We start from the raw sequence: 17,543 nt of genomic DNA on the forward strand, positions 1-17,543 counted from the left end.
AAATTTAGGATGTTACACGCATCATCTGTCGCCTTGCACGACAAATTATGGCTTAAACCAGACTCAAAATGCGTCTAATTTCAAAAAAGGAAAAGAAAGAAAATGAGAGGAGTAGTAAAGGAAGAACTTATGCCTATTAAGGTTAATCTCCAATGCCATTTTGAAAGCTTTTGGAGCTTGATTATTGTTAGGTAAGCTTTCTATCTTTTTCTTTCCTCTATTTATGAATTTTATATGCTTTTGGGGGTGTTTGAGGCTTGATTTCATTTTTCCTTAGGTTGTGACCGAACCTATTACCTTATTTAAGATCTTGAGGTGTTAAATCAAACTTCTAAACCTATGTTTATGGATTGTGCAATGATTTAAAGTTTTTGATTAAGGTTTAAAAAAATCCTAAGTAGAATTTAGGAGTTTAAGAGCAATGTGAGTAGAAGATTAGTATTATCAGAGTGTTTGGATGTTAAATGAAATTAATGAAGAGTGATGAGAAAGTTGATGGTGTTAAAGTAAAGTTTTGGGTATAATAGGTACCCAAAATTATTCTCAAAAGGGGGCTAATTAGTGTGTGAATTGATAATTAAATATTTAATTTTGTAAATTAAATATTGATCTAGCATTGTTATGCTAGTGGAGACATGTGGGGTTATTGATTGATCACAGTAACCCTTTTAGTGACAAAAGAGTTGAGATAATCGGATTATCTAAAATCTCTAGTTGCATTTTTGGATTGTTGCGTGGTAATTAATAAATCTAATGCTATTGTTTTGTACTAGTATGGTATTAATATAAAATAATTATGATTTAGAAACTTTATGTGAAGTGGAATGGAAAATCATTTTTTGAACATTATGGTTTTGAAGACTAAATCCTACATTCAAGTATAAGTGTTTGTGAAATTTTATGGTTTATCGTGGAGATCATTATTGTAGTAAAAGTTATATCTTATGGTTATGTGTGAAATGGTTAAGCATATGTTTGGCATGATCATTGTGAGAGGGTAGGAGTTCACCCTAGTCTGATATTGAGGACATTGTTCAAAAATTCATATGGTATACTAGCACCTCGGAGGCCTCAATGCATAGTTATATATTTATTTGAAAGTCTCAATACTATGTGAGATAGATTGGGTATCGACACCCAGAATATTCATAAAAAGGGGAAATTTGTAGTCCATAGTGGATGAAAGCACCTTTGGCCAATATTACCTCTCATGATTGGTGAGCTTGAGCCAATCCAGTCACATGGATTCAGTTCTATTGAATTGTTAGCTTACAGATTCAGTTGAAAGAAATAAGGAGGATATAAGATGGTGTATTGATCATGCATATTTCTATTGAATAGCCATGTGTGTGTTGAGAAGCCCAAAAATGTTTTTATATAACTAGGCCTGCATAGATTTTACTAACTTGGTTTTTTAATAATAATGCTATCGATCACTAGTAATCCTCTAACAAGAATTACAAATGAGGGGGATTAAAGTATAGCAAACGATACATGTATGTCTTATAGAAGATAATTTATTATTAAGAGATCCCATAAAATTCATAAAATACTCTCAAGTTCCTAATTTTGCATATTTACAAATTTATAAAGGGCATTGATGTCCTTTGTAAAGTTGTAAATGTATAATATTTAAAATTTGAGAGTATTTTGTTAATTTTATGAAATTTCTCGATAATAAATTCTCTTATGTGAGCCTAGATGTAATTTTTTCCTAAATATAAGCATTTTTTATGTTTATTTTAATTCAAAATATAAATAATCTAGTATAATATAAAAAAATTCTCCTATTTTATTTCATGTATTCATTAATTTAGATCCTTATATAAATTTACCACTCAATTACTATAAAGTGTATTGATATTAGAATTAAGAGTAATATTAAAAAAAATACTCCTTCTGTTAAAAAATGTAAAGTATTTTTTGAGAAGTTGGATGTTCAAAAATATAAGACATTTTTAATCTTTTGAGGTGCAATCATTACCTTTTTTTTCAAAGCTACCTCCATTGATAATGACTTTATATTTATTATATGGTGTTTAATAGGGATAAATATAAAAAAATAAAATTAATTTAAAAGTAGGTAACTATTTTATTGAGGGATAAAATTTAATTAAAAATAATTTATATTTTTAAACGAAGGAAAATATATATTTTTATAAAGGTGAAAATGTTACTAGAATGCGAATTCCCACCCCACCACCCTAAAAACAGTTTGTGTTTTGTAACCAGAGCATTTTGCAAGACTATACTACCATTTGACTTTTTTTCTCACGAGAATTGGTATAATATTGGGAAAATGAATGAAAAATCTTTCAAAATATACAAATAACAATAAAATTTTTTAAAATATCATAATCCTTTTTAAATTTATAAGAATTTTCTGATTTTAAAAATTTTGGTCAAATGATTAAAACACTCCTATTTTAAAATTAAAAAAACAATTATGTTCCAAAAAAAATAACTATCAACGACTATTTTAATTTAAATAATAATTTTTTTGATAATAAATAGAACATAACAAATAATTACAACTTCACCTTTATAAATTTTTTATTTTATAAATTTTATAAGTATTTATGATTATTTTAATTTAAGTAATTATTTTTTTTAGTCAATGCTTAAAACAACACAAACAATTGTAACTTTTATTGTGCCAATTTTTTATTCACTAAAATATAAGCTTTGTAAATATCAACAATTACTTTAATTTAATTTAAATAATTATTTTTATTCTAACAATGACTACAACGGAACAAACAATTTCAATTTTCACTGTGTAAAATTTTAATTCACTAAAATCAAATATTGTAAATAACGTAATTGCTTTAATTTAAATAATGTAATTATAATTAAATTGAAACAAGTAATTATTATTTTATTTTAAATTAGGGATATTAATCATTTCTCCAAAAATTACTAATATCTGAGAATAATTATTGCATGTCATGGGACTTCATTGTCATTTGTACACTTGAGAGAATTTTTTTTTTTTTAACTCTAGTCAACTATCAATCTATTTTTATATTAATATATCAATAAAAGTAATAAGAACAACACCACAGGTTATAAATTATGGATAACGTATTTTTTCTTCATATTTCATAAAAGCATGTAAAATTCACAAAATCTATTTGATAAATTTCAAAAGGAGAATGGAATACGCATGTCATTCCAACTTTGCATCTAATCTAGAGTGATCTACGATTATTTTCCAAAATAAGCGATTGTTACACAGTCAAAGTAAAGGAGTGACGTACATATTTCCACTTTTCTCGGTTGGTTTTACAAAATGGCAAGAGAGGCATCGATGGCATGGAACAGCGTAGCCAAATTTGGCTGTATCTCCGAATTTGCTGTTGGCAAAGCTGGGTGCCAGTTCACACGTAATCGGAAGTGGTAACAACGAACAAGCCTCAACAAAGGCGCTGTTCCAGACTACAGGCTTTTATAATTGTCAATATCCTTTATTCTGTCAGTGAAAAGGCAAAGTTAATATCACAGAAACAGAACCCTGTCACTGGTACGGCTGAGACTGAGATAGATAAGATGGATACATGTCATTTATTGGGAAGCAAAAAGAAGATTGATGAATCACGCAATCCAAATCAAATTCAGATATTGGATATACGTCCCAGTTGACGAAAAGGGAAAAGAAGATTCTTGTACCATTAATTATCAAGCAGCGCCATTCTACTTAAACACGGGCCAATAGCTCGGAGTCAAGACAAAAACAAAATAAGACCGAGACGAGTCTCCCTAAAAGGCCAACCCGGACAAAGGGGCTGAAAACCGGAAACCCCACAATGAAAACCAAATCTATCTAATTTCAAATATATTAATATAATTAGTTAAATATATATTTTTTAATTCTATTTATAAATTATTTCAATTAATTTTATCAATATTAATACAATAAAAATATAAAAAATAAAAATAATTGAAATTACAAACATAATCTCCAAGTAAAAATTATAAATAAATAAATTATATAATATTATTTTTTATTTCTTTCAGTTTTTAATTTAAAAACAAATAATTCCATCAACCAACAGCTTATATTAACCAAGTAACCAGCGACTTATAAAATAAAAAGAAGCATGTTTTACTTTGTCAAAGGAATTGTGCTAGGCCAAAAGCACCTCCACGCAGCCCTCTTTGGCAGAATTACACACAGGACAAAAGTCAAGCAAGGCTTCGCAGAAATAGCAAGAGCAGATGTGTCTGCAAGGCAGGAACAGTACACACGAGCTCCGAGAGTTACAGCTTTTACAAGCCATTCTCTTTCTCCGTCTTTCCACCTTTTCCTCCTCTTCTCTGTATTGCCTCTCCTCACTTGGACCGCAACAAGACCCTGTATCTTCAGCTCTGTTACCATCCCACACTCCCCTCTCTCTTACCTGTTCCAGTGTGGTCGTCAGGCTTACCACCATGGCCTCCTTTTCCTTGGCTAGTCTCTGCCACGCTTCGCTTTCCATCTCTGCTTTTCTCAAGCAATCCTCCAGCTCTCTAGTTTTCTTTTTCGCCTGCATCAGATCATCCTCTTTTTGCCTCATCAAGCTCAGCGATTTTGATTCCAGAGCGCTCAGTAGGATTGCCACCTGCTCCTTTCTTTGATGTTGCAGGGCCTGCCTTAATATCTCGTTCTGTTTTCAAGTATATCCAGATAATTTAGTCACTAAAATGAATTGCAACAAGATGATGCGACCTGAATTCGAAAGTTGGACGCTTCACAAACTTGATCTTAGCCGACCAAATTTTTTTTTTAAAGGGAATCTTCTCACAATATATTAAAAAATATAATTGGGAAAAAAACTGAGATAGTTTCATCCTTGTGATAACCTGTGATAGAAGCATGCGATCAAGCTCGTGTCTCTGTAATTCCAGCTGCGTATTTAAAGCATGAGAGAGAGACGTGGACGGGAAACTATAACATGTGAAGGAAAACGAAGACCCCTCATTGCGACCAAAACCAGAGTTTTGGTAGGTCTGGTGCTGCTGGAACTGAGGCTGTGAAGGTTGTGGAAGACTGAGAAGAAGGCCGTTATCCATTCCAAGTACTTGACCAGTCCCTGCCCAATCCGGAAAACGTACGGGCAATCCGGTACCTTCTGAATAAAAATGAGCATGAACTGCCATCCTATCTCTATGGAGGAGGAGGAGGAGGAATCACCAGGGAGTGCGATTTTCTGTTGACACATATCAAGGCCATTTAATTGGAAGCCAGAACCGAAACGAAATCGTGGGCGGGTAGGTTCAAAGCCAGAAGGTTCGTGTTCTCGTTGTATCAGAAAAGATGCGTGATCTTTCTATCTCCTCTTCTCGGTGCAAACTTTGCCTTCTTTGTTGCTACGATTTCTGGTCTAACTGAAACTCACCATTAAGAAAGAAACCCGTGGGATGTTTATTTATAGTGGGAAAACTGACAATCTTATTAACGTGTGATTAAAAGCGGATAATGGAACTCTCATGCGTGATTTAATTGTATTGACTAATTAAAGAACTAAAAGAACGGGAAGAAGAATAAATTTAATAATTGAATAATAAAGAAAGAGAGGGGGGGAGAGGGTTGTCTTCTTCAAGGGTTTTGGGCGGATGTAAGTAATAACTCTGGAATCGGGCTCGCCTGCTAAACCGGGTGCGTGTAGAATCTCAAAAGGCTATATACCGAAACTAGTAGCAGCATTGATGAGAGAGATTTTAAGGGAGGCGGAAAACGACGACGTACACGCAGAATGTGTGACAGAACAGTCAGGGAAGTAACGGGTCAGAGGGGATCAGGAAGAGAAAAGATAGAGAGAAAGGGAGGAATTCACTAAATTGGGATGCGAAAGGGTCAGACGGTATTGTCAGGGCGGTCATTGGGGGAGAGTTGCTAAAAACTTGAAATCACATCATGTCCGTTGAGATACGACAAAGAACGCACGTAGACCACTGGGTTGGTTTGTTTCGGGGCCCAAGGCAAAGGGTAAGTCTTCTGAAACTTCCTTCCGGCGCCGCGCCGGTATGGATGATGAAGCCGTGTTTACGTGTTCACTTTCACTTAGGGGATGCCGCTCTCCTCTCAGGCACCGCATTACGCAAGCAAAAGCTGTACTGAGGCCCACTCACCCTCTCTGTTGGCCGGCGCCATCCACCGCACTCCGCTAAACAATTAATTACGCTCTCCATCAAATCACATAATCTCATTTTAGTCACATGTTCCATATATTATGTGATAATTTAATGCGATGGAGTCCTGCTTCGTTTATACATCTAATCCTCCTACCAAGAAGATTGAAGAATAAATCTCGATGGAGAAAAATTTGTCTTCCCTGTACGTGTCCAAAGTACACCTCGACGAAAACGGCTACGTTTGTGTCCAAAGTCCAAATGGACGATGGAAGGGGCACAATGAAATCGACTTGTGCTGTGCATCCGCTGCGGAAGGCTAGGCGGGGAAGACATAGTAGCTCTCTCTCTCTCTCTCTCTCTCTCTCCCTCCCTCCCTCCCTCGAAAAAACAAATTAATATATAAACAGCAAAAACAAATTAACAGTTTAAGAATCAAGAAGAGGAAAGAGATAGTTGTTCAACGTTACGAATTCGATCCATATATATATCTTGGTGCTGAAAAGGAAGCCTTCCGTAAAACGCAATCCTACATAGGTAAGGAAAACTATCTAAAAAGATTAGAATGCTGAGCCAATTTCTACTAATTCCTTCAATCCTAACAAAGTTAACTTGAAGAGGAAACTAAGCTATTTTCTGCAGAGAGCTTTGTTTTCATGAGCAAACCATTTCCACATTTAGCCCAGACCCCCAGATTGGTGAGCTTGCATTTTTGTTCGATTTTTTAGTGTCCCATAAGTAGTTTTGATAGAGAACTGTCTGTCATTAAAGGATCTCAAACGGATAAAATCCTCCTCCATGCTAGTATCTGGTGCTTAAACCAGGCCAATTCTTAACAGTTGCATCAGATGTAAGATAGAAGCTAATTAATTTTGCAAGAACTATTGCCCTATGTTTGGTCGGAGGGGAGGGGAGGGGAGGGGAGGGGAAAATTTTAAAATTTCCCCTCCCCTTCCACCTTACCAAATAAGGAGAGGGGAGCTCCCTCCCTTGTCCCATCCAAACAAAAAGATGGGAGCCTCTCCTCCCTTCCTCTTCTCTCTCCTTTCCTTGCCTTCCCTCCTCCTCCTGCTCCCTTCCCTCCCTTCCCCTCCATCCCATCCCCTTCTTTCTCTTTCTCTTAAACCAAACAGAGTTTTAAATATTACCTAACTGATGAATTTCAGCCGGCGGGGCTAAGTTGCAATAACTTGCTGGCCAGCAACACAAAAGATACTGCCATCTCATAACAAATATAACTTCGCTGTAACAATAACATGCTATATTATCTAAATTCTGAAACAAATGGAATAGCAATGAATGAAAATGCATAGGCGATTGACTCTTTTTTCCCATTCTATTTTTACAATTCGCTCGTTTTTCCTTTCTATCTCCTTGTTTAAAAGCTAATCAACGCATCACTCAATTTAAAACACCAAAATTCAAGATCGCATTTGAAACATCTTAAAAATTGGAGATGCCTTAAGAGGCATTTAGACATCGGGCATTTAAAATTTGAATACAAGAACTAATGTGAATTTCTTACATTACTGAAAAATGCCATACGAATAATTAATGACTCATGATAATTTTTACATCATGCTGCATATATAAATATAAATCACTGTTACAAGAAGCCTGACAACTTAAAAGGAGTTATTGCGTTCTTCAAAATTGAATAAATATCACCAATCGAAGGAGCCTAACAATATCCTAGCTACCACAATACTGCCTGTCCAAAGCCACCCTATAAACTGATTGCCTACCAAAGGCCTCATTCGATACCTGCGTAATCAGATTGGAGCATGAAAAGACCGTGGTGCCCATCCCAAAACGTGATGGATATTAATACGCTGCGCTATTTTGGGACGTCAGTACATCACAGAACATACTTATGTCCAAAAGGCGACGACATGAGCAAAACATCAACTCCAAACTTAGACTGTTCGTTTCCCCAAATCTATAGCATGCCCTCACCCAAAAAGAAAAAAGAACACTCGTGGTCTATCTCATTGCATCGACACAAGAAGACTGCCCTACTGTTTCTTCCATATCGGAATACCATTTCCCGATCTGTGTATGCTCAACCATATCTCTGCCAGAATTGAGGTGGCGGATAGGTCTCAGGACACCGAAGACAGCAAGGTCAGCCAAATTAGGATTTGATCCACCTGTCAAAATAAGTAACATATGAACTTACAAGTTCAAATAGGAATGCGTGAGTCTGTGTGTGTGTGTGTGAGAGAGAGAGAGAGAGAGAGAGAGAGAGAGAGTGTGTGTGTGTGTCTTTACAGCCAATAATGAATCCAGTTCAACAGACCAAGAAACTTCCGGCCATTCAAAGCGTCTACCCACTGTTCAGCAGCTCCATATAATGCTGCTCGTTCATCAGCAATCTTGTGCTTCTTCTTCAATTTCTTTGACACAAAATACATAGCTGCAGCCCCACCATACTTCGCAGTTAGCCTCTCAATGAAGCTAAAATTGCCTGCATATATGAAGGATAGCTTTTGAGATTACATACAGATCATAATCCCTTGCTTGAATTTAAACTTAACAATTTGATTAGCGGAATTCGTGTACCAAGGAAAAATGAGGGTTGGCCTAGTTGCTATCCATTCCGTCATACAATATATGGGGTTATTTAATTTTTCATACAAATTATATAGATCACACCCACATGCAGACTATGGGTCCAAGCCGAGAGGTTCTGCGCTATCCAGATCCAGATCCCCTTAAAAGACCATAAAAATCCCACACCCAATTCAAGAGGATAAGTTTATGCCTACAGGATCAGGGTATTTTGTCAATATGGGCTGTACCTCCAAGACGTTAGATGAAGCTTTCCGCATTTAATTTCTAACAAACTACGTGACTGTCCGATAAAGGACGGCAACTTGCGGAAATTTGCAAAAAATGGAGGGACATCTAAAGCCTAAACAAACAGTGTTCACTGATATTTTGAAGAATTCGCAGAATCAATATTTTTTAAATTGCAATAGTGATTAATCCAGTCAAGACACTAATTCAAAATATATAGGTCGTAACAGAATCAAATATATATTTTTTTATTTTATATACTAAAAGATTATAAAGAAAATTAAAGGAACTATTACTAATAAATTTCATAACTTAATATTCAAATCTAAATAACTTAATCCATAATCACTTTTTGAACTCAAAATAGTGGACTAACAACCATCATCAAAGTATTCAACTATTCATCAAGTAAATCTATAATTATTAACAGTTATGTAAAAAGAAAAATCTTATGCAATATTAGAATAAGAAAATTAGAAAAACTTTCTGAAAATGATGTTATCTTGCACTAACAATCAAGAAACTTAGAAAGTGAAAAAAAAAAAAAAGAGCTGGACAAACTATAACCCAGCTCGTGCCCCCCCCCCTCCCAATTTTCGATGTTTTGAACAAGTTTTGGCACTGGTTCAGCTAGTTTTCATAACAATGAATAGAATGGGAAGTTTGCTTGAAATCAAAAATATCATGCGGAGGTTGTTGTGTTTTACTCACCAAAAAGAAAAAAGAAAGAAAGAAAGAAAGAAGAATAACTTCTGAGTTTCAGAGAGAGAGAGAGAGAGAGAGAGAGTGACAGTTTAGATTAGGCAAACCTTTGGGTTGTTTGAAATCTTACCCCGAGTAGTGATATAGTCAAATGATTCAAGGGCCTCAGGAACAGTGCGATATATGTTTGGCGACAATACATGTACCAAGTGGTTATCCACCCACCTATACCACAAGAAACAGCTCCATGTTGATGCAATTTTTCAGAGGTTAAACGTACACATACTTAATCCAACAGCCAATAGTGAAAGATTGACAGCAGCAGTTTTCCTAAAATGCCAATGACACTAGTCTATTTTATCAGAGTGAGAAAAGTAAAATGGAAGGAAAGTGGTCCAAGAAGATAAAAGAAATGGGTAAGGGTGCAAAAAGACATACCCACGCCACCTCTTTTCTTCATCAGCATTTAGATCATAACCAGGATGCATCCTTTTAAGTAACTTATCAATTATGTCTGCAAACCCATTCAACATAAATTAAAGCCGGGGTTTCTAACGTTCTTTACATTTTGTCATGGATGATAAGTATTAGTTTAAAAGAAACACGCACCTGATGAATCAACCATTTGTTCACTATCAACTGTCACGATAGGGACCTTCTTGTAATCAGACCACTTAATCTCCTTTTTGTTGATCGGGTTGACTTCCACTATTTTGTATGGAATATCATAATAGTCTAGGAATGCTGGGAGAAGTAATGCACGGAACTATAATGGTAATCATCATGCATATTAATAAACAGTACACTGTAAACATATTATATAGGCCACGGAGAAAGACATATCGATCATTATGCATACTAACCGTAATATTTTACTATAATCTTATAATTCCCTTCCGTTGCAATGAAAGAGTTTAAATTATCCTGGTAAAACCTGAAGAAGGGTCTCTTAAAGTACGATAATCATCGTGAAAGAATCCAAGAAATATTACACTACAAATGGCCAATCCTTCCCCAAGGAGACCAAAGAAATCTCAAAGAATCACAAGTCAGAAATTAAAAGGAGAAAAGACTCTAAAATCAGAGGTCGTAGTTAATAATTGGGTCAGATATGTAGTCATGGTAGCAATAGCGAGTGGTTCGAAATAATGATCGGATCAAAATAGAGTATTCATAATCCAAAATCGAGATTGATGAGGAACTGGGGCTCTAACCTTTAACCTTGTTGCAGAACGGGCAAGCTTCGTACTGATAGAGTACGACGTCTTTGGGCATAACCCCTTCTGCAGGTGGTGTTCCCTTCTCGCAGACGTCTCGAGAAGGAGACACGGCAGAAGCAGAGCTATAGCTAACAACACCTGCGACGCCGCTAGCAATAGCTGGACTAGAAAACCTCAAGTGATCAACAAGCTTCTGCGATGGCCAATGAGGGTCAGGAATGGAGCATGTGCCATGGGAGGCCAGTTGAGGTAGACGGTGATACGTTTTGCCATTGGTAATCCCGGGAATGGTCGCGAAGTCATTCCTGATGGCTCTGCCTAGGAACACCGCTCTGCTAAACCCTCCCATAGTCCCTGAAAATTCTATCGAATTGCAGGCTGGGGCTTTAGTCGGGGAAATGCAAGTTCTATTCCACTAGGGTTAATGAATTATATGAGGACGGTATTTTTAAAAATCAGTATTTCTTTCTTTGTTCCATTTTTTTTTTGTTTTTAATGTTTCACTTTCTCCATGACCAGTATGGCACGCGGCGCTGTGGCCCGAATTAAGTAACGACGTGGCCGGTTTGAGTTTTGGGCTTGTAGGATTGCTCGTCTATTTTTGTAGTTAATTTAATTTAAAATGTTTTGTTCGAAAATTTAATTTCAGGCATAAATTCTTTTTAGCCAATAGTTTCATTCATAAATCCTTATAGGATTCTCTATTTGTGGAAAGAGCGAGAAGTTACTTATAAAAAAAATGACAAAACATAATCTTATATTTGTGTACTCTGTTCGTGTTTTGTTATTGATCCCTGTATATTTTTTTTTATGTTTTTGGACACTATTTTTATTTTTTATTGTTTTAAATCTTTAAAGGTTCCTATACTTTATTCATAAATGGACCTAAAATAATAAAAAATAAAAGTGTAAGGATCAAAAATATTAAAAAAATATAAATTAATAGTAAAATGAGAGTAAAGTACGGAAATTTAAAATTATGTCTTTTTAAAAAAAGTTATGGAAGGGTTGATATTTTATTCCTATAATTTACGTCATCTTTGAAGCATGTCTTTGAGATTTCAAACCTTTTTTGTTCCAAAAAAATCCATCCCTTCACTTTTCAAAGGTCACAAAGCGGATCTACAAATGCCAAGAAGATAACAAAAATCATCTTTGCCATGTTCACTCATCAATCATCACTCAATAAACTATATTAACTAATAAAAATTTACCAAGTTCATAAAAAATTTATTCATAATCTTTAAAATTGTGAAATCAAATTTCACTATCAGTTGAGTATGTTGTTGGTAAACAATCTATAAAAATCTCAATAAATATTCTTTGAATAAAAAATCATACCTTAATTTGATAAATCTTAGAGACTCAACTAAATTTTATCGTTATTGTTTGCACCCAAATTGTAAATTTAGAGGTTCAAGCTCAATTCAACTTAATCGGTTTTAAAATAATTAAAAAAAATATTTATAAAACCTTAGCCATTAAGTCAAGATTATCACACTTGACCCATAACGAGTGATCATGATAAAAGAAGTGCTTCCTAAATTTAAGGAAAATAGCAATTATGTGACTTGGGCATCAAGTTAGAATCATTTATAAATAGAAGAGCTCTCTCTTAATAAAGATAATAATCATTAACATCAACAAACCACCAGTTGAATTCCTAGACTCTGCATATTCTACTCTATTTTATTTTCTATTTTATCATGTAATTTTAGTCTTTAATTTTTTTTATTATACGTTCGATACAGCCCATCACCTCTTTTTTAGATTAATGTATCTCTACTTCCCTGTATCTACGTTAATTTTCTTCACTTTACATTCTCACATTCAGGTGAATTATGATAAGAGAGCTTGAGTTTCCTATATTTGATTAGAAGTTAAGTTCTTCCATCCTTCTGAGACCTTGCGTCTCTGGCAATCTTCATGACACCCTTTTTGTTTTTGTTAAATAATTTTTAGCACACTTAGGACGCTGTTTGTACCTAAACTATAAATTTGGAAGCCCGGGCTCAACTCAACTTGATCGATTTTAAAATAATTATAAAAAAAATATTTATGAAGCCTTAACTGTTAAGTCAGGATTATCCACACTCCACCCATGATAAGTGACCATGATAGAGAAAATGCTTCTTAAATTTAAGGAAAGTGGTGATCATAAACCTCGAGCACCAAGCTAGGATCATCTATAAATAGAGAAACTCTCTCTCAACAAGAATTACTATCAGCATCAACAAACCACCAATCAAATTTTCAGACCTACATCTGCTACTTTGTTTTATTTTCTCTTTTATTATATAGTTTTAGTCTTTATTTTTCATTACACGACTGGTGTAACATTTAGGAAAATTTAATCTTGATTTACTAACCTAATGAGTATGATTAGTGAGTTAATGAGATGTGTGACTAGAGAGGCCTAATTTGGTGTAATTGTTGTGATTTCAGCTCTAAAAGTAAGTCCGAATCGATGGCAAGCCACCAGGATAAGGAAAGAGGATGAAAAGGTAAGGGAGTACCCTCTGTGCCACATGTCGCGATGTGTAATCAAAGTGTCATGCCACACAAGGGCAGTTTTGAATGTAACGGCTTCTCTGTGCCATGCGCCACAGCAAAGGACAACGTGTACTACGGCGTATGGCCAAAAATCAAATATATCTGGTTTGTATCTACATAAGAAAAATAGAGAATAGGAAGGAGAAAACCCCAAGAACACATTTGAGCTCTACTAGGGCACACACATTAGAACCTTTGTGGATAGATTGAAGTTCTAAAACACTCAAGGTAAGTAATACATACCTTCTTCTTCCTTTCTCTCCATGACAAGGAAAAAGGATGAAAAAGTAAGGGAGTACCCTCTGTGCCACATTCCACGATGTGTAGTCAATGCGCCACGACGCACAAGGGCAGTTTTGAATGTAACGGCTTCTTTGTGCCATGCGCCACGGCAAAGGACAACATGTGCTGCTGCATATGGCCAAAAATCAAATATATCTAGTTCGTATCTACGCGAGAAAAATAGAGAAGAGGAAGGAGAAAACTCAAAGAACACATTTGAGCTCTACTAGGGCACGCACATTAGAACCTTTGTGGATAGATTGAAGCTCTAAAACACCCAAGGTAAGTATTTCATACCTTCTTCTTCCTTTCTCTCCCCTATTTATGAAGATTTATAATAGTGTTTGAGTTGGAAAGCGGGTTTTCGGTCCATAAGAATTGTGAGTTTGATTCCATTAAATAAAATTGATATAAAGGGAATTGTTTGGGATAGATAAACCTTATATTGATAATTTTATTACGAGTTTATTAGGTAGAGCCATTAATATTTGAAATTAACAAAATTTAGTTGTTGGAAGTGTTGGTAGACCATTAATAGTTGTTTAACAACTCATAAATGACAATGAAAGTCGATGAAACCTAATAAACCTATTAAGTATGAATGGGTAGTGATTTATGGATTGATAAAATAAAGTGTGTGGAGATTTATATGGGTAAATCCTCAAATGAGATAATAATGGTATTATTGTATTATGAATCTAGTAAGGTTCATTTTGATACTATTCAAGCTTAGAAGAAGCTTTGGAAGTGTTTTGTATAAGAGGTAAACATTTGACCTCTCAGAGGTTTGAGGTAATCGAGAGATACTTAACTTTATATAGTTAAATATTAATTAGCTATCTATTGAAAATAAGTTTATTTGAGATATGATTTATATTTAAACTCTTAATGCAAATTTGGTATGTTATTGATGTGACAATATGAAAATGCTATATGTGCTTATACATATATGAATAATGATCAAGTTTTGAAGATAATGTACTATTGTGATGTGTGGTGTGTAATGATTGAGTGAGCAAGAAAAGTAGATGGAGTTATGATGTGATTGTGATTGAGTTGCATAGATACGTGATAGTGTGTATAGCATGATCATTAGCGGGAGTTCACCTAAGAAAGGAGTAGATTGATTTAAATCCACATAGTACTGGCAATGATTGTTAGAATAGGGAGCTTGCCTTGGTGCTGACTATTGAAATCAAGAGGTAACCTTTATCCCATGGTTGATTCAGGACTGTCGCACTTATTTTATGAGGGACTTGAACTTAACTAGTCCCCACCAGTTTATGAGGAGGCTACATTAAAGATACAATACTCCATGGTTGTTAGTATTGGGGGAAATATGATTACATAAGTTAGTGAGTTAATTTTGACTCGGTAGCTCCTTAAAAGTAGAAGGTTGGGTTAGTCCGTGAAGGATATAGCCATGTGATAGCCACTAATTTTGTGTCGAAGGTAACAGGAGGGTATAAGATTGGCATATGATCATGCATATAAATCTGATTACATGATTGTTAGTTTTGTAGTTTGGTATGTATTAGGGTACATGGTTGGTGGTATTGCGACCCCATATTGTGCATTATGATTTCAAATGGATATGAGTGTTTTCGGTCCTGATCACATGGTTGTTAATTTTATGAACCATGGCTAAGTTTCTTATATGTGTTATACGATGGGTTTGCCAATTTGCATTTGTTTACAATTGATATGCAACTATATAGATTAGGTGAAACTTGATTATTGAGTGATCACCCCTCAATTCTCAATATTTTTAAGGCTAACTCATCGGATCTAAATTGGAAAAAAACACACAGAGGCTTAATATTATGGAGTAATCCTTTTTGTATGCCTCTCTTTATTGTTTTTATGTGTCTATGTTAATGTAATTGCCAACTAGAATCACTTATTATTGTTTTACACTACTTGTATTAGGTTGTGTACAACTTGTGTATTTTGTGCCCCAAGTGAGTGAGTTTTGATTGTAAACCTGTGGATGGGACCAGAATACTTGTGCAACTAGAAATATGTGTATTTTGAAAAATTTAGAATAGAAATGATGATTTTGTGCAATAATTTCCTCCCTCTTGTGTTTTGTGCAAATTAGGATTGAGTGATAATTTTAAGATATATATGTTTTTGATTGTATGTGGTGTGTTGCATGAGTCCGTTAAAGTCCATTAAATATGGTTGGATGGTCAATGTAGGCTTTTGGCACTTGTGATTGAGTTGGAACACCAAGGATGTGAGATTTTTGTGAAAAAATGGTAAAATGGGTTTTGGTGTCTATTTCAGTGTGAAACTAGTGCCATTAGTTAAAGTTAGGAAAAAGCTTTGTATAGACTCTAAAACCACTTCAATCAAACATCAGACGGAAATTTAGGATGCATCAAAAGTTTATTTCCTGTGCTATCAAATGACAGCAATTAATACTGTCAAATTCGTGCAATGCACCGTGGCGTGTGGTAAAAAGAAGGATGAGCTGCAAGATAAATGTCATAAGTCATGGCACATATATCTTTTTCTCAATAAAATCCTGTTTTGAGCTTTAAGACCCATGGTTTTGGGTCTCATTTATTTTTTAAGCTTTTGCGTCACTTTCAAACTCTGATTTGAATATGTTAAGTGTGTGATTGAGATTGAAAATTGAGTCTTGGGGATTCCATTATATTTGTTTTGAAAATTATTATCGTTTGTGTAATTGTTACAACTTTGGCAATCATTTGAGAGTTAATTCCCTAATTACCTTAATAATGGGATTAAACGTGGCTAAGTAAGGGAGACCTTACAGCCGGCATAGCCTCGCCACCTCTTTCTTTAATTAACGTATCTTTGCATTCCTGCATCTACATTAATTTTCTTTATCTTGTATTTTCACATCTGGGTGAACTATGGTACTAGAGCCCGAGTTTCCCGTGTTTGATTATAAATCAAGTTTTTCCATCCTTTTGAGACCTCGTGTCTCTAACATATCTTGCAATACTCCCTTTTGTTTTTGTCACATAGACACGTAAGGATCAATATATTGTTGGAAAGAATAGACCTGAGTCTTACGACTCAAAGAATATGGCTACACACACAAAATATGAAGTATGGGCATCTTGTACTATAGTGATCGTGGGGCGACAAGCAACACTTTCACAAGGAATGCTTTATCCACTAGCTTGGGACGAGAGTCTCAAATCCTCTCACTCAAGTAAACCTCCTATTATTGTATCTAATGATATTGCAGCTTTGTCTTCAACCATGATATAGGATTGTATCAATAAGCAAGTAATAACCTTATAAAGCACTAGTGGAGAAACTTGACAAACATCTAAAAAAGTAGTAAGAGAGAGCCAAAGCTTGGAAGAAGTTGGAATGCCAAGCTAATGAGAGATAAAGAGCTCTGTTGCAAACTCTAAAGGACGGGCTAAGGAACATCGTTGCTATACTATCTAGATTGTTATAGGAGTAAGCTCCAATTGGCTCGCACGTTTAGATAATAGATGGAATTGGGGGGAAGCCTCCCAATGTGTCCTTAGACCAGAAGACCAACAACGAGAACCACTCTAACATCCTTCAAAAGATAAATGACAGGTCTTACTCAATGACAGGCCCGTTTGACCGCCAAGGAGCTATAGGGGCTAAAGCCATAAGGGCCAATGCCACAGGAGCTGGCGTCATAAAGGCTGGCACCATAGGGGTCACCACCACAGGGTCGGAGCTACATAAGCGAGCTCTGTAAGGGCCCTCTTCGTATGAGCTATCTCCTTAAGGGCTCTCTCCATAGGGGCGAAAGTCACAAGGTCAAGCCTTGCAACAAATAGATATTATAAAACTAGTCCTTAAAGTTTAAAAATTTAAAGGGCTAACTTCAAAATCAGCTCTTGAGGTTCCAAA

General features: G+C 35.3%; 2 protein-coding genes across 2 annotated transcripts; both read right to left on the reverse strand.

The window, feature by feature from the left end:
• Positions 1-3,220: 3,220 nt before the first annotated feature.
• Positions 3,221-5,874, reverse strand: LOC129298305 (probable BOI-related E3 ubiquitin-protein ligase 2). Its single transcript, XM_054936705.1, has 3 exons — positions 4,843-5,874; positions 4,110-4,646; positions 3,221-3,472 (listed from the first exon to the last, which is right to left on the reverse strand). The coding sequence occupies exons 1-2, from the start codon at positions 5,137-5,139 to the stop codon at positions 4,128-4,130; spliced, it is 816 nt and encodes a 271-aa protein (XP_054792680.1). The 5' UTR covers positions 5,140-5,874; the 3' UTR covers positions 3,221-3,472; positions 4,110-4,127.
• A 1,763-nt stretch (positions 5,875-7,637) lies between these two features.
• LOC129301842 (uncharacterized) lies at positions 7,638-11,254 on the reverse strand. Its single transcript, XM_054940448.1, has 6 exons — positions 10,827-11,254; positions 10,222-10,356; positions 10,051-10,126; positions 9,743-9,837; positions 8,411-8,578; positions 7,638-8,261 (listed from the first exon to the last, which is right to left on the reverse strand). The coding sequence occupies exons 1-6, from the start codon at positions 11,179-11,181 to the stop codon at positions 8,095-8,097; spliced, it is 996 nt and encodes a 331-aa protein (XP_054796423.1). The 5' UTR covers positions 11,182-11,254; the 3' UTR covers positions 7,638-8,094.
• Positions 11,255-17,543: the final 6,289 nt, after the last annotated feature.

The sequence above is a fragment of the Prosopis cineraria genome, unplaced genomic scaffold (assembly GCF_029017545.1).
Source record: "Prosopis cineraria cultivar Desert tree isolate PC_DT_omini unplaced genomic scaffold, ASM2901754v1 PC2, whole genome shotgun sequence".
Classification (NCBI taxonomy): Eukaryota; Viridiplantae; Streptophyta; class Magnoliopsida; order Fabales; family Fabaceae; genus Prosopis; species Prosopis cineraria.